The sequence below is a fragment of the Xiphophorus hellerii genome, chromosome 1 (genome assembly GCF_003331165.1).
Source record: "Xiphophorus hellerii strain 12219 chromosome 1, Xiphophorus_hellerii-4.1, whole genome shotgun sequence".
NCBI classification, from domain to species: Eukaryota; Metazoa; Chordata; class Actinopteri; order Cyprinodontiformes; family Poeciliidae; genus Xiphophorus; species Xiphophorus hellerii.
The window spans coordinates 21,612,687-21,635,418 of record NC_045672.1 but is presented as its reverse complement, the minus strand read 5'-3'; the positions used below and the strand labels follow the sequence as shown (position 1 = coordinate 21,635,418).

Sequence of the window (22,732 nt, the reverse complement as noted above, 5' to 3'; positions counted from 1 at the left end):
TTCAACATGCAATCAAACGACAATAAATTGATGTGATCGTTAGATTCGCGCTATCCTGCGAATCAAACTGAGGAGACGTTCCCAAATTTTCACTGACACACCGTCATGGAGTCATTTGTTACGTCTTGGAAAAACTTCTGAGTCTACAAAGATAGGCAGAAAAGAAGTTAGGAATGTTTCTCTAAATTGTCTTCGCCCCGCCCTCCACGAGAGGAGAGGCGCTCCCAGCCTCCGGAGTCAGATTTGGGACATAAACTTTACGCACAGGTTTAACTCAGAAGCACCACTGCACCGAAGGATCAGAGAGGCGAGGTAAGCAGCGAATATAACAACTATGAATGTCAATGAGCATCATACAGTCAGTATTTTGATGTCCATATAACGAGGGGATAGAGTCGCTTGGTTTTAACGGGTGCGCTAATTCGTGGGTAATAAGAGTGCCGAAGCAGTCTGAGTGAATTGATGTCATCTGGTCTTCATATATTGAAACCACCTCTAAGCTTGGAAACTGAAATTAACTGCAGTGTGTTTCACTTACAAAAGAGAGAAAATGTTCCCTTTTCATAAGCTGTCACATATTTGAGCATGGACCTTTTTGCATGTACTGTATGGATTGCGCTGAAACAGTGTTTTGTGTTTGCGTATGGTTGTACATATCACGGGATAAAGGTAACTTTTGCAGCCTGTTTGAATTTCTGGAACATCAGCAACCCAAAAATGTTTCTTTTTCTTTCGTTCTATCACAAAAACACACTTTTAGATTCTCTGTATGAGTCAAATGCTGAAACTCTGTTAGATTTCCTCATGTGTCCTTTTGCTCTGGCATGTTTTCTGTCACTCATTTAGAACATTGCAGGCACACGGTTAGCGGTTGGACTTTGTTTTTAAAGCTGAGGTCAGTACTGTTGGAGTAGAGGCTTAGGGCAAAAGGATCTGGTAAAATGATTTTGTACCTTCTGCACAAAGACGTCATTGATTCCTTAAATGAATGCTGCAGTGCATTTTATACAGTTATGTGGGAAAATATCTAAGAATAAATGTGTCTATGCACTTTGATTGGCTTTTGAATATATTTGTGGTATATTTAAATTTTGAAGTAATGTGAAAAATTACAGTTTGATTTAATTCTAACTGATGTGCAAGAACTGTGCTTCACATAACATAGCAAATTAGTAGAAGTTAACAGCTTATTTCGCTTTTATTTTTCTGCTTATGTGTAAAACTGATCAGCTACATTTATAGGTACTGTACAGTTGCAGAAATTAATTTTATGTAGAGATTTGGTCGGATGTGCTTCTCCAGTTGCATTTTACTGAACCGCTGGTAAAGTTGTGCAAAAAGCCAAAAACTGGAAGATGATTTCTATTACAGTAACATACCTAATCTCCCTCTGAAATTAAAATGATCAAAATGCTTTATTTTTTTTAATCATATTTCTGTATTTCATATTAAGAACAAAATTGCTGGTGCAATGTTAGTAACTCCTATAGTAATTCCTGCAAAATAAATGTAACTAGAGCATTTCTCACATAAAAAATGATAGAGCTCGCATATGGAAGGCAGCAGCAGAGAATAGCTTCTTGGAGTCATCTAGTATTTATGTCAACAATTAAATGAGCTCTAAATGCCAACTCTTAGATTTTGAGGAATGTCTGGAAAAACTCTTTTATGTCCTATGATTACAAAAGAAAACTCGTGTAGTTTGCTAGACACTGCTGGGATGTTAACTCAAATTTTGAGCAACAACTTGTAGAGAAGTTGTACAGAAGAAAGCTTTTGAAAGGATCCATTACTCTGGAAGAGAAATTGTGCAAAGACTGATGGTCAGCAATCCATCTTTTTGTAAGATTTAACCTTACAAAATGTTATAGGAGAAGAAGAAGGGTAAACACAGATGTGCCAAGATTTAGTTTTAAACAAATGTTTTCTTATCGTTGTATTTTCCTGCATACAACTGCTGAAATCGAAGGCTAGATTTTCTGGATTTCAGAGCAAAATATAAATTTATTTGAATACTTCCATTTTATTACAAAGAAAACCTGTTAACATAACTTTTTACACATTATTTCCAAAGGTGTCAATAACAATTGTTAATACAGATGTTTACTGTTAACTGAAACAACATTCTCAATATATTTGTCAGACGCTATTACATTTTAGTTTTTAACACAGATGTATGAAGCCAGGTTATTTATTCCCATTACAAAATATTAAATACTGTATTTTTATGAAGCAGAGAATGATGGAGAGGTTTTGTCATTTACATCTTGTTGGGTCATTACTGTACTTTTTCCTTAGGTAAACTATGCCACCAGCCAAATTTCCATGAGCAGTTAAATATAAAACATAGCCTTCCTCCCTGGGGTGTCAAAACAGTAGGGATGGAAAGTGCGCATTTGGCTGCTGATCAAATCAAAGCAGACAGATTTTTACGTTGAATTAATACCAGCATTACCAATATTTCCTGTAAAATAATGGGACACAAATTTTTATCCAGCCATTTTACAAATGATATTTGTAGAGTTATGAAATAATTTATCACTGTTTGTTTTTGACAGGCTTCAAGACGCAACAATCTTTTCCATCCAAGGAAAAGTCTGCCTTGAAAAGACATTTGCAGACATTTTTTGTCATTTTTAAGCAAAATGCAAACAAGATTATATATTTTTTTGTTGATAATGTCTGCTGTGGATGTCGCTCTAAGCCAGAAAGACTGCACAGGCGTGACATGTCCTGTCGTGCAGAACTGCATCGAATCAGTTTTAGAGGACGGTGCCTGTTGTCCCAAATGTACACAAAGAGGTTGCACCTGCGAGGGGTACCAGTTCTACGACTGCAAGCAACAAGGCTTCAGCGACGGGAAGGTACCAGAAGGGGAATCCTATTTTGTGGATTCTGGAAGCACTGAATGCTCGTGTCCCCAGGGAGGAGGGAACATAAGCTGCCTTTACATTCTGTGCCCTGAAATTCCCCCCAACTGCATTGATGTTTTACAACCTGCAGATGGGTGTCCACAATGTGGGCGTGTCGGCTGTGCCCATGGCAGCAAGAAGTATGAGGCAGGACACTCATTTCAGTTAGACCAGTGCCAGGTTTGCCATTGTCCGAATGAAGGGGGTAGGTTAACGTGCTCCCCAATCCCAGGCTGTGACCTCCGTGGTGTTAACAAGCCCACGTGGGCAACAACTACTGAAAATAACAGCCACCTGAGAGACATTAGCGGAGGTCATGACACTCGATCAACAAGCTTATTTTCCAAGGTTGTGTTGGCAAACTCTCTCCCACTTTATAAGGAGGACCCACCCAGTTTTGGCTCAGAAGACTATGACTACATACTGGCAGAACCGACGTCTTCCACTATTCAAAATCTGGCCAAGTCGCAGGATGCTGCTACAGTTCCTTCAACTTACCCAGAGTCAAGCTCTGCAACCTTCACGTCTCATGATGTAAGAGGAAATGACCTGGCTGAAAAACCTCGAAGCCCAGTGAGGAGCAGTGAGAAAGATCTGATGCGAGTCTTGGATTCAACCACGACAGGAACTCAAAGCAATTCATTACCATCGACAACAAGCAACTCCACTCAGGTAGTTTCCACTGACAACCAGAGGTCAAAGCAGGAAACTGAAGAAAGACCTATGAGACATACACACAGAAATAAAGGAGTTAGACACTTTGGTGAACAGAAACCCAGTCGTCGAGGCCACACTAGACATCATGGTGAAACCCATTCTATCAGCCGCACTGAAGGGGCAAAAGCATCTATGGAGCAAAAGTCCCAGCTTGGCAAACAAGAACATGGTTTCTACCCCACAGTCCAGTTTAGTCCCACCAGCAGAGCTCCAGTTAGGATGAGAGAAGAGCCTCAAAGACAATCTCACACCCTCGACAACTACCGTTCACAGGGTGTGGAGGAAGACACAGAAGGTAACTCTGACCCATTATATTAACTTTAGTAAATATGCATTAGTACTGCTAAGCTATATATATATATATAACAGCTGAATTTAAAGAAAACCTTTCATTTACATGATTCTATTAATAAAATATTGCAGACTGATATTGCAGTTCATTGATAAACAAACATGAAGTACTGATATACTTAATTTAAATAGATTTTTATAGCAATGCTAAGTTGGTATTGATCTATTGTCCTCTCAAATGATAATATTTAGAACATCTTGAAACAGAAAACCTTGTCTCCAAAGGCTTGTAAATAGCAAGTAATATTAAGCTTTTAATTTTATATTATCATGTTTATTTTATTCATTTTTTTAAACTGATGGGAGTGTTATTTCCTGTACATTTCTTCACTGATAGTGTTATTATGCTTAAGTTGTTATTGAGATTATTATGATTATTATGAAAACTGATGATGAAATAACTCCAAGGGTCTGAAAAAGGGATACCTCATAACATAGAAAAATCTGTTGTGTGCATGTGTGTATATTTAACACATCAAAATTCAACTTCACACTTTTTTTTAGAAACATGCTCCTCTGCAGCATGAAGGAGAATATGCTCAGAATCACACCTTACATTTAATTCAGGTCTATGTCAGTTTACTGGTCTGGGCGTTTAGGTGTTTCATTAAAGGAAAAAGTTAGGAAAAATACCAGTATTGGTTTTAGTGCTGCAGCTCATCAATTGAAAAGCCTATGAGATAATTTCCCAAACCTTAAAAGATGATAGAAAAAATTACAATGGAAAAGAATGAAAGACGTTTGCTAATCGTCCAAGTTGTGTGATGAACTTGGCCATGGAAATGGTGAAACTTGTCCAAAATGCAGTTTGGCATGTGCAGCACAGCTGATATCAGCTGATAGATACAGTCATAGAGGTCTGGTGAGTTGGGCTGGATCTGCTTCCACAGAGTCCGAGTAGCTTGTAGTCACACAGTCAGCCTAATGTGTGCCAACTGTCTGACAGCTGAAGGTTGGCCAAAAGATTAATGCAAGAGGAATACATTCCTTGAAAAATAAAAGAAAAAGCTCAACAGACTGTCTAAGAAAAGATCGAGGTGTTGCACCAGCCCAATTAAAGTACAAACCTCAGCCAATACTAGAACGAATTGCCACAAACCTTAATCAACTGATGTCGCACTCTGAAGAAGGGTGGTAAAAAATGTCTCGTTAAAAAGAAGATGTGTTAGACTACTCCAGCTTTACAAAAGCAGGTACCGGTAATTTAAAGTGACTGGTGCTAAAAATGTGACTCTAAAGATGTTTAATCATAGAGTGCTTTTACAATATCTTAGAAAAGCATTCATACCTTTTAAGGAGTTTACACCTTGTGTCTTGTTACAATGACAAAGTTTAATTGGGATTATATGTTATAGAAAAAGTAGCACAAAAGGAAGGAAAAGACAACATACTTTTAAATTTTGTTACAGTTAAAAATCTGACAAAGAGTGCCTGAGTGATTCTGATACTGTAAGACATATCTTGAATAACTTTGATTTTAGAAGTCATCTAATTTGTGGAGTCCTGCTATAAGTACACATTTTTCAAAATATGTGACAAATAGAAATCTATAAAATGTGGTGTGCATTTTATATTAAAGTACAAAAGGAACTTCTTTCAGCTATTTAAAAAAAAACAACTTTTCCATAAATGCTAGATTTGTTTAGTGCATTAATAACATTTTCATGACAACTGAATCTTTCACTTGAATGGTAGATTTCTGCAGCTCTTTTAGAGTTCACATGATCCGTTTGGTTATTTTTTGACTAATGCTCTGCTTGGCTTTTCTTAACATTTTACATTTTTAATAGCCCATCCATTGATTTCCTACACAATTCTGCTTGATTCTCATCTCTCTTCTGTGCTCCTTCAAGGATTTCTCCCATTGAACTTGATTTCTATGGTGAAATTTCAACTGGGCCAATCAGTGAGCACAAGGAGAAGATGTGAACGATGAAGTAGATTTTTGGCACGGCTTTAAAACTGTAGTCTGCCTCTATGTGATTGTAGTTTTAGCAATGGCAGCAGAGGAAGTGGAAGAGGCCATATAGTCCATTCTGGTCACATTTCCAAATATTGAATCAACATTAACAGCCGTCTCATTCGCAGTCAACCTCCGGTAAGCTTCTTAGCATTGAAATCATGCATTATGTATGTCACGGCCAAATATTAGCAACTGAGTAAAATGTAAAACCTTCATAGAGTCCATACCTCCAGCAAACAATCTTTCCCAGTAGCCAAGGGTCCAGAACCTCAGTAAGAACCAAAGCATGGAACAAGGGACTGGTTTTTACCAGACTAGTTGTAATGTGACTAAATGTAAAAACACTTTAAGCTTCAAGAATAATGGTATCAAACTCTGTATCTGTTGTAGCTGTTTTACAACTTTGTGTGGTGGTGTCAAATAATGACATAATGTGTAATACTTGTTACATTTACCACATTTTATGGAATAACAATGTTCTGTCTGTCTAAGCCGGCTTATTTCACCTTGACAGTAAGTGCACAGTAAAAATGCTCTACAGAACTATAATTTCTATTGAGACCTGTCAAGGTAGTTATGTTTTTTCAACACCTTTCACCTATATGTATGCATAGTATGCAGAGGACATCTTTAAAGGTAACTAAAAGCTTTCAAGTGCACAGAAATGCATGTGAGCCTATAAAGTACACATTTATTACCACCTTTTTTATTTATCTGTTATACAGTTGTCATCAAAGGTTTCCCACACTGTCCTTAAATCCTTTTGGATTAACTTAATCTGTTGATATAAAGAACCTAAATTTCAAGATAGTTTGTTTTGGGGGTTTTTCAGATTTGAAATATGCCGGTCAGCAGTTAACATCTAGGCTTCACTGCACTACAGTGAAGTTAGATTTTCAGTATGGTGACATGTTAAAACACAAACGGGAAAATCCCCACTGATAAAGGCTTTGAGTAATGCATGTTATCATTGCTATTAGCACAGGATGCCAAAGTTATTTGGACAGGAAAAGAGAAAGTACAAATAACAAGCACATGGCATTTTATTCCAAACAGGAGTGGGTTTCTTTTCCCGTGGGGCACAGTGCAAGTTAGAATCATAATTTTGTTTAGTCTATAACTAAAACTCATGCTCTGCTTTGCAGTCTGTGTACAAAAGGGTGATGAGATTGTTTAGGAGTTCTAATACTAAACTGATCTGGTTTAGGATTTCTTTGTGGTGGGGGTTTTACCTGAGAGCGGCATAATTCCCATGTGATGAATGAGACCACTGTTATCGGTTGATTGCCAGGCTCTACTCCCTGTTCCCTATCAAGTCTGTGATTGCCCATCTCCCATGAGACCGCTGCTTTCCTAATCTTCTTAGTAATAATAACCTCATCTGAAGCACACATCCACCCATTTCCAGACATTAGGGAACACAACCTATTATGCTGATCTCAACTTAGAATTGTTCCAGACTTGGGGAAAAAATGGATAAAATGCAGTAACACATTAAAGATCGTCTAGGTTGAGCTGAAACAAACTGAGGAGGCACTTGTTTTGATCAGCAAAACTGTCACGACATGCTGCATGCTGGAGTGGGTCGAGTCGATGTATAATTTTCTTTATGATGAAAGAGTGGGGTGAATTCCAGAACCGGCTGTGGAAGAGGTCGTTTCAGATTTGGTTTGAAGATGATAGCTAGTTTATCTGGGGTGCCTTCCAGGTCATTTGCAGTAATTTTAGAAGTGTCTCTCGTCCTCAATGTGGTTCTTTTCCCAATGCACATGTTTGTGGTGTTTATAAATTAAAGCACACATTGCTCCATGTGAAGAAAATTGACCACAAAAGACACCCGCATTAGGCGAGAGCCCAGTCTGCTTCTTGAACTTATCTGCATTTGTACATATAGAAAATAGGTATGGGTGATATAGACTTAAACATTTTATCACAATATTTTGTGGTACTATTATGATAATGATAAAAGGGATGATAAGAAATATTTTTTTACTTCTTTTTTACATTTACTGTATGGCTTTCGCTGCCCCACAAACACTGACAATGCTCTTGAAAAACAAATATTTGTAATATGCATCTTTAGGACACCAGTTGTATGCATAAATCAAACTTTTTTATCATGACAGGAAATGTATCACTATAAATGATAAATAATACAATAAATGCCCACTACCAATAAAAAATACTTTCATTTTGCAAGATGTTTGAGGACATACAATCTGAGCATTCAGTTTTCTTGACCACATTTACAGCAACCAAACTCTTTCATATAAAGTTGTTTAATTCACCCTAATCTAATGCAATAATTTCCTATGTGAAAAATAGCTTTTGAAGTTGAAAGCTTCTCGTTTAGGACAGAAGTGTTTATTTATATATTGGTCTAGTCTAAAATCAAGAGTTGGATGGATTTCCTTTGGGAATAATTGAGCAGATTTCCTGTATTCTGGCTTACAAACAGCTGTTGAAATATAAATGGCGTAATAAAACATCGAGAACCAGTGTTCAATTTACGAGAGTGGAAAACGCTTTTGATGGAGGCAGGCAGAGGAAGCAGATGTTACAAAGCTAAATATTGATCTTGGTTTGGGTGTGTCCTGGAAATGTGCAGCATCTTTTGGAAACTAGAGCAAGCGGTTCAGAAAAAAATTAACTTAATATAAATGATAAGCCTTGACAACTGAGCATTTTGATGCTGTGGGTTTGAAGGAAAAATAGATTTTAGAGCCATAAGTTGTTGTTTCCATAACAAAATAATATTTCTGAGTCAACACTGACTTAAAGCTGGGCACTCCATAAGGGGGTAAACAGAAAAATATGTTTTTAATGGGTTAAAGCACATGTGTCAAACTCAAGGCCCGCGGGCCACATGTGGCCCGCTACGTCAGTTTATGTGGCCCTCTCCCCCCCACCACCGTTTTACAGCCCCATTGATTGACTTAAAATAGGTTTTGAGCACGAATTTACTACAAACTACATCTCCCATAATGCCTTCCGATTCTTACCAGCCAACATTACGGCTTCTCGCCACTAGAGTGCAGCAGAGTCACCTCAAGCTGATTATTAATTTTCCCAGCGAATAAAACTGAAACATCGACAAGCTAACGAGCGAAGTCCAGTGATGTTTCAATCGAGGACTTTTACTGCCCCCTGATTTGATGCCACAGCTTCGACTCCATGCAGCTCGTGTTTTTTGTCCATGTTTGGAAGCACCTATCTGTGCGAACAGATGTTTTCAATAATGAATTTAAACAAGACCAAGCACAGATCGCGCATTACTGACGAAAACCTACACGCCATTTTGCGGATTGCCTCAGCACAAGAACTAAAATCAGACATCGACGAACTGACCAGGGGGAAACGGTGCCAGACATCCGGCCAGAAAATATTGGTAAGCACGAACAAACTAAATTTAAATAGAATGAATGTAAAACCAAAACTCAGTATACTGGAATATGCATATAGTTGATTTTTTTTTTCTTGTGTTTTGTGTTTATTTTACAGAACACAACACAATGAGGATGTGTGCGAGTTGGTGACGGGGTGAAGAGGGATCAGCTTTGTGTTCAAGGACAGGCAACATCACCTCATTGTTTTGTTCTTATGTGAAATACATGTTCGTTGTGTAATAAATAACGAAAAGGTTTTGTGAATGAAGTTGAGTTAATATCAAAACTTGTTTTTATTATTTGTCTGCTTATCTTTAAAGCAGACAAAGATTAATTTTCCCAGCGAATAAAACTGAAACATCGACAAGCTAACAAGCTAAAGAGTGAAGTTTAGCTGAGCAGTTTAAAAATACTGAGCATATGTTTAAACTGCTCAGTTTAAAAATATTGTAATTTTTAAACTGAGCAGTAATTTTACATCCATGCAAACTCAAATGTAATATTTAAAACTTGAATACATAAAATCAGTTATTTAACAATATGAGGTGTTGCTTAATTTATTTTTAACATTGTATTTCCATACATTTATGCTGGGTCTAGTTTTCCAGACCTATCACTCTGCAACTTTAGATGCGTTCTCTCTCTAACACACCTGGATCATTGACTCATTCATAGGCCTCTACAGAACTGAGTTGCTGCTAATGAGGGAAGTCAACTTTTTGTCTGGGGTATGTTTTAGCAGGGACGCATCTAAAAGTTGCAGTCTGGAGGACTGCACTTGGGCATTCCTGATTTATACCGTCAATGTGGCCCATTGAGGGTGGCCAATATGCTGAAGTGGCCCTTGGTGAAATTGAGTTTGACACCCCTGGGTTAAAGAGATGTGTGACCACTTTTTGGCAACACAGAAAAAGAATGAAATAATTACTTTTGTTCCTAAGATCATCTTTGGAAAAAGTGTCTTCTGAGCAACAGTTAAGTTCTTCTCTTTAATTCCGGTAAAATGCTTGTAGCCCATTTAGGATTTATCCATGTAGTGGGTTCCTCAGTCTACTCCTTGTGAAGTTCCCCCAAATTCTTGAATGGATTTTGCTTGATAATCCTCTCAAGGTTGCGGTTCTCCCTGTTGCTGGTGCATCTTTTCCTACCACATTTTTCCTTGCTCTCAACTGTCTATGAATATGCTTGGACACAGCACTCTGCGAACATCCAGCTTATTTCACAAAGACCTTTTCCCCTCCTGATGACTGTCCTCTGGACATCTGGGCAACCATAGCAGGTGTTTTGAGTTAATTAGCTGATTAGGGTGTGACACAATGAGTTTCCAATATTTCACTTTTTCAGTGGTCTAAATCTGAGACACTGAATTTTATTTTATTTTTTTACTATCTGTGATCTATAAATCATCAAAAATAACAAGAAATAAAAGTTTGAAATATTTCACTTTGTGTTATGATTCTATATATAAAGAATTCCCTTTGTGAAACAAGTGACAAAATACTTAACTTTTTAAGGATATACATTTTTTTAGATATACCTTTGGTATATGCTAAATGTACGTGCTTTGAGTTGTTTCCTTTTGATTGTTCGACATTTTCAATGCGAATAATCTCACTAGTTTGGAACTGTCATAAAAAAGCAAAGCATCTGGTGTTCTTGTCAGTCTAATGAAGAGGTAATGACAGGCTACAGAAGAGATAAAAGACATGTTAAGAGTATACTGTAACTTGGATCTCTTTTGTTGAAGCACAATAAACCAGTGTTTAATTGTTGCACAGCTGGATTCAGGTTTAATTATAAGTGCTGTCAAGGAGAAAGAGCAGCTGAAAGATCTGTCATAGTGCGGTTGAAAAATTTTTATTTCACAGTTGCTGTTCTGTGGAAGCATAATCCTTAGAAAGCATCTGACATATAATGGAACCTCATGCTCCATTCAGTGTGAACACCTGGATAAAATGTGTGTTGTGTTCGCTGATTCCTTCAGGAGAAAATGAAAAGGAAGCAGAAGAATGAGGGCAAATGATTATGTTTGCTGTCTTTTAATAAATATACTTTCACACAGGTTCAAAGGGACTTGTTTAACTGCACAGCTTCCTCAGACGCTGTAGTTGTGTATCAAAGAGCCGTGGTGGCCCACAAGGTTTACATTTTCTCCTTTCTAAAACTTTAAATGAAGCACATTGCACCAATCACTTGCACTGGTCTGTGTAATTGCTTTGGTCTGATTTTGTTGCTTTTCAAGTTTTTCTTTGAAAAACATCCTTTCAATCATAGGAGGTAGACGAGAAAAAAATCACTAAACTGATGCTTGAGTCCGTCCAACAATATCCTTAGTTATTGACACCCATTGTCTTAAAAAAAACGCCTTGCAGCAGTTGGATAAGCAAATCTTTAATTTGAATACATAAAATCAATGAAGTTCTGACCTTTAAAAGTATACACTATATATATAGCTGTATGTAGTAGTCCTGGTTCTTCTCTTATACTCACCTTAGTTTACCCTAAATGTTTTTCTGTGTCTTTTACAACCTTTAAAATGAATGTCTAGGAGATGTAACAAAATGCATAAAATAAATCCAGCAACCAACAACTTCTGAACAAAACCTAGCTCAGCATAAAAGTGATGTAACTTTCAGTTCAGGATTTCACACATAACTTAAAAAGCGAAGCCATACACTTTAGGGTCTCTAAGGCCAAGAGAACAACAACAAGAAGAACTCCTTGTGACTGAAAATAATATTCCTTATTTATAAAAACACCAAAAGTACAATGCCTAATCTCCCTGGCTTACCATGAAATAGGAAAGAACTAGCGGAAAGAAAAAGACAAAGAACACCTACCAAACTCACCATCTAAACACAAGATATCCTGAAATTAAACAGGTCAGCAAACAAGTAGATCTAGTCATCAAATTGTTCTGACAGGGTTAAATTTAACTTGGGAAGGGGTGTGGCACTGGATCACTGAAACTTTTTTGCAGTCAACTTCTTTGATTTCTTCTTTGATTTTACTGATGGTTGTCGAACAGTTTATTGCCACCACTTTCTTAATTTTAGTGTGAACCACTGGCAGTCTACTGAGAAGGAGTTCATGATTTCAGCTGTGCATCAAGGTGCCCCAGCAGACCTGCAAACAAACAAAACAGAAGAAAAAAGCTCTCTATAGAATAGACAGTTTCTAGAAATCAGTGGATGTAGGGGTGCTCTAGGCCATATTTTGGATCATAACCCTTTTAAAAGACATAATAACTTCCCATTATCAAGATATTTTTTTTATTCTTTTTTACATTCCCAAAGGGGAAAAAAACCCCACATCATTATGGATCCTCTCTCACATTTCCAATTGTTTTAAATTTTGTAATTACTCCTATATAGATACAATCCAGTTCAAGGAAGCAGTTATATTTTTTAGGCATTACCTGACTTAAAAAGGCCGCCACACATCTGCTGTGTTCTCTCTCTTATTTTGAAGAGTGCTTAAGAGAAATGGGGCCTTGTGACACATCCTATTTGTGCTTCAGGGAAACAGGAATTGATAGATTACTTAAGTGGTGAAGAACTGACAAGATTAATTTATTTAAAGCTTTTTACAGATCTTTCACAGTCAGTATATATTACCCTGTGACCTGTGCCCTTGTTTGAAACTTGTTTTGCAACAGACCATCAGAACAGCCTATGAATCCAATTAAAACCTTAAGAGAGTTGCCTTTTTTCCTTTTTCTTTTAATTTTGTTGCATAATTCCCAATAGCACAGTTGGTTGGGCTATTCATTCTCAACTCCAGAGAAATTACCTTCAACACCAGCAGACTGCCTTGAATCTAAAGGTTTGTGTTCTCTCCTTTCATTGGGATTTGAAGAGAAACATTTCATCTGAAATGAAATGCTGTTTGATAAATAATTTATAGCCACCATGTGAACAAAGCCAACAAACATACCTTTTTTTGTGGATATGAGTGACATTGGTTGTGTGTCACATAGTCGCACAGAGACTAAATCCTTAAATCCCCAGGTATCAAATTAAAACATATTTGTGCATTTTACCCGAGAAGTTGGATGATACAGGTTTTGATCTGTGCATTGCTTTGAAATAATGTACAGAAGAAAAAAAATACATGCTACACTTGGAGTTCTCTTTGTTCAGTCCTCCAAATAAGAACATCGCTATGTAACAACATTGCAGAACACATTAGATATGATTGCATTGATAATATCACTAATCAAATTTTGCAGCTTCTCACGCACTAAGACTTCAGATAGTAAACTTTAACTTCAGAGTGTAAACAAATTTTTCTCTCCTAATTGGATATACTAGAATAGAATAAATCTTTTTGTCCACCAGAGTGGAAAATTGCCTTTTGCTCAGCAACATAAGGGACAAACTGACAAGAATTTTAAAAGGGACCAGGCACACTGATCACTGGGTGCAATGAAGCTGTTTGTGTTTCATTTACAGTGTCTGTCAAAGAGTTGGTGAAGACCTGCTGTGAGACCGGGAAAAAATGGGCTTCGGCTAATGGCCACTGCAGCAACATGAAGCCACCCACGGATGATAGGCGCACCATTTGCTGGTGAGCTCATTATGTAACGTAGAAGCACTGAACCTGGAAACAAGGTGATATAATGGGAAAAAAATGTGCCTTACAGAAGTATTACATTACTATACCAGTCATTTTGAATTTAGTTTTGCTTTTATTATTTAGCTGGCTTTCAAGTTTCTCATAATTAAACTTCTGGAAACTTGAAGCCACAATTCATTCAGCTCTGTGGCAACCCTCGGGAGGACAGTTTCTGCTCCTGGATGGCCACGGTTGCAGTCTAGAAATGGCCACAGTCGTTTCTCATGTGCACCTCTCTCTGTCAGGACCGCCCAACAACAGTGCTGTCTCGGCTCTCTGAAAGAACGGCAGTGCTTGGCGGGAATTGAGGCAGCCAGAGCAGGAAGCTTCTGTAGGGAGGAAGCCAGCAGTAAATGTGGGATGGATTCCTATAAGGCAAGTATCCAGGAACAGGTACCAGGGCAAAAGTCTCAACAAATCCCATAATAACTGACTTCCCTAAAGTAATAAAACATGTAATTATAACCTCTGTGTCAGTAGTCACAACATTCCCAAACCCACTCCTCTAACATTTCTTGATGTACCTCATGACCTCATATTATTCAGCTTAGTGATGCCATATTTATTAAGCTGTTTGTCAAAAACTACAAATTACCCTGAAATGGTTTCTGGTAGCACAGAACTATAAAGTAGGGTTTCAAATCAGAATATGTTCTCTGCATCATAAAATACAATCCTTGAATGGACATACTTTTATTAAACGATATGAACAAGCACTAACACTGCATTTATAAGTCCTTTACAAGTGGAAGTAAATGTATCAAAACTTAAACTCAGTTTTTTTACTACGGTACTTTGTAAAAAGAAAAGGAAATAAATGTCAAGCCAGTCAGAACATGAACAGAACATGGCTTTAAATAAATAATGTTCCTAAAAATGAGAGATCAGGCAACACTACAGCTTTGAAAGTACTCTAACCAATAATACCAAACTCTTTCAATAATGAGTCAAAAAAACCTGAAAAGATGCCTACTTTTCTGGATTTGTTTTACAGCAAAGTTTTTGACAAGATCTCTGAAGTCCAGTGCCAGAGTCAAATGATTCAGTTTTTCCTGTTCCAGATCTGTGTCTGATTTTTTTTAAGCTTAGAGGATGATCCCTCACCACTTGTCTTTTGGACAGGGAATGTCAGGTAAAGCCTGAATGAAATGTACACATTTGGAAAGATGTACTGTAGGTTTGTTTTTCTATAATTTGCTGTAAAAGCAAAATGGAACAAATATGATGCCTTTACCATGAATACAATGGACAGTCGTTTCCCCAAACTCCAGCTCCATCTCAGCTGAATATTTAAAGTGGAGATGAATGGCTTTGTTTCTTCACTCTAGTACTGTGACATTAGAGAAGTTGTCAGGAAGCCAAATGTATTCTTGAGATGATCATGTGGAGTGTACCTGTGATCAGTTTCTATCAACAACCACCACAAAAAAAAAAAAACCTCTGGTGAAGAATTTTTATTGAGCTGATAATTCAAAATCTCAGGTGGTGCTTTTTCCAAAAATGCTTTTGTATTTTTTTTTTTTGGTGTTTGAATGACTTGTGAAACTGTTGGAGACAGCCACTTGGCTTCAGACTCAGACTTATAAAGCTGATCTCTCAGTCCCACTAGGATCTCTCCAAATCCACAGCTTTACACAGGTCCAGTTCAACAGCCTGCAAGGCAACACCACAATGTGCACATGAAGGCTGTTTCAAGCCTGCCCATTTTTTTATTATGTGATCTTGCTTCATTTCTAGTTGCTGCATTTGATTAGTGTCATTTACAAAATCCTCTTGTAATTTTTGAATATTTACATAGTTAAGTGTGGCATCTGCATGTGCAGGCCATCTAGTGTTGCAAAGCGGCTTCAGTGTTTCACTGTGTTTGTTTTCAATCGGCTGCAGTTCATCTGTCACCACCTTCCACCTTGGTGTCGAATGGGAGCAGAAGTTAAATAGGTTACACACAAACTGGGAAAAAAAAAAAAAATCAGCTGTCTCAAAACATCAGTTAACACTGACTCCAACCAAACTCACGGTGTGTTCAGCAAACATGTTTAGGAGGTTGATTTTGTTTATGTATTCTTTATACTCCAGGCATGTTGGCAGCATTATCATACCATTGCCCCCCACGCAGTTTGCAATGTAAATCATAATCTCTTCCAAAACCTTGAGTACAGAGGTAAAGTTTACTTTGTATGACTTTCAATTAGTAGGAACTTCACAAAGTGATCCTGAGAGTGTCTTTCAGGTGACATATAGGATAAACAGAAGCTGATCAACATGTGCCACATCTGGCACTGACTGGGAAATGTTTTACATTTTTACTTCACTTGAATACAAGGCTTCTAAATAAACTCCTCACATATTTTGGAAGATGGATATGAAGGTGTTCCTGCACCTGCATTTCCATAAAGAATCAAACTACTGATTAACTCCAGAATACCCACGTCATTCCAGTTATCAGTCCTGCCAAAAACATCATTACGGGGGTCTGTAAAAGCCAGCCTTCTCTTTGCCAGAAATTTGACAATAAACAATTGTGTGTATGTTTCACAAATAATGAAATTGTGGAAAAGGGGCAATTTACTGCTGTTTTGACATGTAGAGAAACTTAAAACCATATTTTCCCACACTGGAACCCCAACCTACAGCACTTCTTTGGATCATTTTGTGATAAACAAATCATGCAAACTACATGCAGAAACACTCCAAGCCTGTTTGCTGTACGGCAATAGCAACGCACCATGCAACCTGCTCTGTATTTCATGATCTATAATACTTGTAACATCTGATTATCATGCATTAATTTCTCCCAAATTCCCAAACATAGTAGTTTCAAATTTTAGTTTTTTTATTTCAAATCCTGAAAAAGTCCAGAAAGCTGCCAAGTGAGTCACATTTTAAAGTATTTCTACAGTAGGCAAAGTTTATTCTGAGACAATCATTGTGTAAAATGAAACACAATAATTGTGTTTCATTTTACACAGACTGTCAGATTTTTTTTTTTTTTTTGGTTGAATTGAATGTAGAATGGCAACTACATATTGGGGGAAGATACGTAATCAAGAAAATATAGAGAAATTATCCCCAGGTAACCATAAATGTCACATTATGCATATTGCCTTGTTAGCTGGGGGGCATCTTCAAAATGAACTGAGCAATTAACAACCATTAAAATGAGCACTTTGCCACGCTTTGCCGCATCAGGAAGAAAGGAAGATTTCTAATGAAGCTAAATGATGGGGAGGTGTGGTTAACATAGAGAAGCTGGGTCAAATGAATGCTGCATCAGCTATAAAGTAAATTTAGAGACAGAGACAGATTGAAATCAGTTATTATTAACATAAAGCTTTGGGAACCAATATGTTTTCATGCTTCCAAAAACAGGATCTGTCAGTAACTCACCATGTCCAGGAAATTTAAGTCTCAATAATCAAATATTGCTGTTCAGTTCAGTTTTGTTGGCATTAATTCAAGGTGAAATAGGTTTTAGGGTATTAGATATTTTATGATTCAAAAAGAAAAATGGAGAATCCAAATGCAGAATGCTGGAGTCAGATTTATCTGTAGGCAGGCGGGCAGTTTCACAGAATTTATAACAAGGAGTTTAATAAAACCAGGACCCTGAAATAAAATATTAATAGAGCAACATTTATAAATGTCAATTGTGAGGTGTAAAGGCAAAACCCTGGGATACACTTAGACAGTTCAAAACGTATTTAGGGGGAAGCAGGAAATTCATGATGAAAAGCTAGAGTCACAATAAACACGATTTGGCAAATGATGACAGAAAACTGGTCCCTTTGTGGCCGACCACTTGCTGCCCAGAATTTAATGATTGCCATGATAAACATCTCATTAAAAATGTGGCGCTTGGATACAACATTTTATAAACATGACTGCGTGACAACCAGTTCAGAAGTTTGAGCGCCCAGACACAGAAGTCCACAAAAGAGATCCAGCCTGTCTATTGTGTCATTAAAGGAAGGTTTTCTAATTTAGTATACAATATGTCCACAAGTCTTAATGCATTAGCTGAAATATTTCTATGATTTATTTGTGTAAATAGCTTTAAAAAAAAAAACCTGAACACTGCATGATTAAAGCCTGGTTTGTGTGAACTTCAGGAGTGCTGCAGTTGCTGCTTTCTCGGGCTGCAGCTCCACAGAGCTGGTCATCGCTGTGAAGCTCACCAGTACCCTGGTCTCCACTGCCATCATGTCTCTCTAAACTGTTGCAAGCAGGCTGAGGGGACACAAACTGTCAGAGACAGGCCTGCTCTGGACCCAACTCTGCTCCCAGTAAAAGGTAATGCAAGCTAGCAAACATAATGATGCAAAGTCTTAAATGCAGCCTAAAGTACGGTGTCCGGCTTATTGGTAAGAATAATGAATTAACCTTGAAATGGTTGTTAAAATGAATCACTGTCGCACAGTCCTTTCACCCTGCTGCACCTAATAGCCTCGCTCACCCTGTGTGCTGTAATTCTTAGAGATCTACCATCTCCCGTGCTGCTATGCCTTGTATTCTGTACTTTTCCAGTAACATACTGCATTTTGTTGCAGCTGTAAATTGAGTTGGCTTAAGCAAGCTGAAAATTTTGGCTCAACTCATATTAAAAGTGAAAAATATTCTGCCTTGTGGTCAAGGGTGATAAGGAATATTTCACTGAGAGGATAGTTTGGATTTATTATTCATGCCAAAAGTTTTGCTCACCCAGCAGCAAGTTGATTTATGAAGGAATCAGAGACAGAGCAACAAGTTCATTATTGCTGTGGAGCTTACATTGGATGTGAATTATTTTGAATTTGTTTGTTCTATTCTGTAAAAAGTAAAGTATAAAATAAAATATTAAATATAATACAAAACTATCTCTCTCTATTTGTAATATAATATTTACTGGTTCATTATAACTATGTTTTTGGACAAATAGATAGATGGGAAACATGCATTTGAAAAGGTTCCTCACAGAAACCCAACTACAGAGATAAACTAGTGTTTTTTTAATGAAAGTAAGAACTTTGAACAGAACAGAAGCAGTAACTTTGAAGAATAATAAATGCAGGAAACTGAATAGAATATGGTAAGTAACACCAAACACCTGCAGGTTTAGGACAACCTGCCATGGTCTGCCACCATCAAACTTCTGAACCAAAGACACTATCTGAAGCATCCTGCCTTGGATAGGGAAAAGAAAAGAATAGACTCAGACTGGGTTTTGCATTTTATTGTGAAATAAAGATAAAGTCTGGAGGAAGACTTTATCTTACAGAATCCAAGCTGCTTGAGGTCCAGTGTGAAGAGTCTACAGTCGGTGATGATCTATGGAGCCATGTCATCATGTTGCTGTTGGTTCACTATGTTTGATCAAACCCAAAGTCAGAAGAGCTGTTTAGAAGAAAATCTTAAAATACTTTTGCTGATGAGCTTTATGGAGATGCCGATCCCAGCAGGACTTTGCACCTGCCCACACTGCCAAAAGCACTAATATCTGCTTTAATGACCATGACATAATTTTGCTTCAATGGCCAGCAAACTTGTCTTACCTGAGCCCCATAGAAAATCTATGAAGTGGAGAGATAAAGAGCAGGTAAAGCAGACAAGAGGCAACATAGCCAAAAATGCAGAAGAGCTGAAGGCTACTATTCAAGCAACCTGGGCTTCCTTAACACCTGATCATCACTATTCTGTCATGATATGCGGTTGGATGAGGTGGTGAGGAAGACGCTGAGGACCCAGGTTGGAATGAAGAAGTGATGATTTAATGATCCAAAAACACAATAATCCAGGCAGCACAGATGAGCGGAAAGCTATTGCTCACAACTAGTAACAACTGAAGACTGACAAGGCAACTTGACATAACCAGACGGCTAGACCAGACACAGACAAGGACCCAACAAGAAACACAGGTGGGATTAAATACACAGAAGGTAATCAGAGAACGAGACACAGCTGGGAACAATCAAGGGGTAGACAAGACAACACAGAGACTCGATAGACACAGAAACCTAAAATAAACACAAAGAAAACTTAAATCCTCATATACATCACTGTTTTAATAAAGGGATTTGTGCAAAACAAACTCCAAGTATGAAGTGCAACTACTGAACAGTGCATAGAAATACTTTTCAGGAGGCCATCATTTTTGGATTAGAAAAGAAATTCCTTTTTTCATTTTTTATTTTCTCAGAAGCTGAATCTTAGGTTTTCATTAGCTGAAGCCATGATCATCAAAATGAACCAAAATAAACACTTCAAATCCATGACTCTGTATAATGAAGCTGTATGTCACATAGATATTTCTTTCTGAATTGAAATACTGAATTCAAATGTCCTTTCAACGATACTCTAAATCAGGGGTCCCCAAAGTTGGTCCTCGAGGGTCAGCCTCCTGCATGTTTTAGTTCTCTCCCTGGTTTAACGCACCTGGATCAAATGATGGCTCGTTAGAAGGCCTAAGAAGAACACCGACATGCTGAAAAGGTTGGTGGTGCCACCAGGGAGAGAACTAAAACATGCAGGATGCCGGCCCTCGAGGACCGACTTTGGGGACCCCTGCTCTAAATTACTGAGGCGCACCTGTATGTTCTGAAAGGCCACTCAAACATTAATTATCCTTGTGCTTCAGTCTCAGACAGCCTATATCCTAAAGAGGCCTTCTCCATCGGCGAGGAGCGGGATGGTGAGAATGCCGTTGAGGGACCCATCGAGGACATGAATGAGTGCCTGATATATGAGGGCAACATCTGCCACCAGCGATGCATCAACACGCCCGGCTCTTACCGCTGCGAGTGCTACCCCGGCTACGTGCTGCAGGAGGACGCTTTCACTTGTGCGCAAGGTAAAACGGAGACCACAAGTCGTGGTTTGTCTCTGACATTTTCCAGTGGCGCAAACACACAAAGCGGGAGCAGCCTTCTGTGTCATTTACTCTTTAAAGTGAGATTTACGGCCTGGCTCGTATGCATGTCAGAAAGACCCCATCTGTCATTGTGTTTTATTTTTCGGACCTATTTGGTTTCCTTCCTTTCTGCAGGGCCTAATAACAATTATTCTATTTTTATACTTCCATCCTGTTCCTGGATCTTACTCACATCTTTTTCTGCTGTCAAAAGGCATTTCAACACTGTTTCATTTTTTTTTCTTCTTCTCATTTTTGTTCTCACTTCTTGCTGAAGCCAAAAAATCTGACGTGTCTGCTCGGATGAACAGTTAAGAGGTATTTTCAGCTACTTTGCAACAGAGCAGACTTTAATCAGCAACACAAGCCTGTCTCAACAGGATACTAATGCCAGAGCTCTCAGCAAATTACAGTGAGGTATGGAGCTTACTAATAAACCCAAATGTTTGTCTGAAGGCAGTGTTTATTCCTTTTTCACCTCCAGTGGAGTGACAACTTCCATCCGTAGCCACTTGTCTTACATTATTGGATTTAAATGCAATTATTTGACAACTCTGTAACTAAGACCACAGTACAGGACAGAGGGTTGGGATTAGTGATTGCAATTACGTTTATTTCTCTTTTTCTTTCTTTACTCATGTTTGTGCAGAGAGGACGGATGAGGAGAACAGTCTGAAGGAGTTTAATCAGGCAGCAGTGGAAACCACCTCTCCACTTCCACCTCCCACCCAGCCTTCTGTCCCACTCAACCCCTGTGAAGGTTAGACATTTGGCTTAATTACAGAAGGAGCAGCTCACAATGAGCAATTTTGTCACTTTGAAACTAAATAAATACGTTCAGTTGAGGAGCCTGCACAGGTTTCCATAAAATTATTCTTTCCATAAAGTGTAAAAAACACAAATCAAATACAGTGACTTGCAAAAGTGTATATAACTTTATTGCAGCTTGTCTTATTGCAGCCACATACTTAAATTTTTATTCAGTACTTTGAATTTTAACTTTTATAAACAATCTTTTTTAAAGATATTTGTTAAAACTGTCATTATGTTGTGAAAGCATAACATGATAAATATAATCTTTGAAAATTTGAGCCCCTCTACTTCTTTGCTGAAGAAGCACATCCCCAGAATAAGATGCTGCCACCTTCATGGTTCACAATGGGAATGGTCAGGAAAAGAAGCAGTGTTAGTTCTTTTGCAATATATTTGTTCTTTGAATGTAGGTTCTCCTCCTAAATGTGGCAGATTGCAAACTAAGCTTTTATTACTTTGTTACACCATGGTGGTATAGTGTCTGTAAAACAATTCTGAACTTTGGATCTCTACGGTGCTTCTAGAGTTATCTCTCAACTACTAGACTCATCTTGGTGGGTTGGCGTAGTTGTGCCAAACTATTTTAATTGACAGATTATGGATTGAACAATATTTTGTTTGAGATGTTTTTCAACCTTAGACTGGGCTATGTTATAAAGCAAAACTTTATTCCTGACATGCCAGACATTTTCCTTGGTTCTGTGCATTCACCAATGTCACTTTGAAAACCTACAGTCATAGGCGGACTCCATTTAGTAGTACAGGTACTTTTGAAGGTAGTTAGTTGTTACTTTAGTGAGGGGTCATACCAGACTTTCACATTGTTAACACTTGGTTTTGGTCATCCACACAAAATCCCAATGAAATATGCTGATATTTGTGGTTGTACTGTGACAAAATGGTAAAAAGCTCAAGGGTAATACTACTTTTTTAGATACTTGCCCTTATTTAGGCTCTATGATGACATTATGGTCATAGGTTAGTTCCAGTGTGGACCAAGCTTTGGAATATCAAAACATGTTATTATGAGTTAGCTTGTTAAGCTAGTATACCTTGATGTTGCTTTTGCAGCATAAGAGTGAATTGGTGA

The 22,732-nt window shown here is 37.9% G+C and overlaps 1 protein-coding gene across 2 annotated transcripts in view; it reads left to right on the top strand.

Annotated features, from left to right (window-relative positions):
* The first annotated feature begins 217 nt into the window (after window positions 1-217).
* Window positions 218-22,732, top strand: part of LOC116719210 (fibulin-2-like) — a 31,470-nt gene continuing 8,955 nt past the window's right edge. For both annotated transcript variants that reach the window (XM_032561787.1, XM_032561720.1), the window contains exons 1-7: window positions 218-312; window positions 2,559-3,924; window positions 13,784-13,898; window positions 14,192-14,321; window positions 18,056-18,236; window positions 20,557-20,769; window positions 21,479-21,589. In XM_032561787.1, the coding sequence (XP_032417678.1) occupies window positions 2,646-3,924; window positions 13,784-13,898; window positions 14,192-14,321; window positions 18,056-18,236; window positions 20,557-20,769; window positions 21,479-21,589 (2,029 nt within the window). In that variant the 5' untranslated portion in view covers window positions 218-312; window positions 2,559-2,645. The remainder of the gene's footprint in view (window positions 313-2,558; window positions 3,925-13,783; window positions 13,899-14,191; window positions 14,322-18,055; window positions 18,237-20,556; window positions 20,770-21,478; window positions 21,590-22,732) is intronic.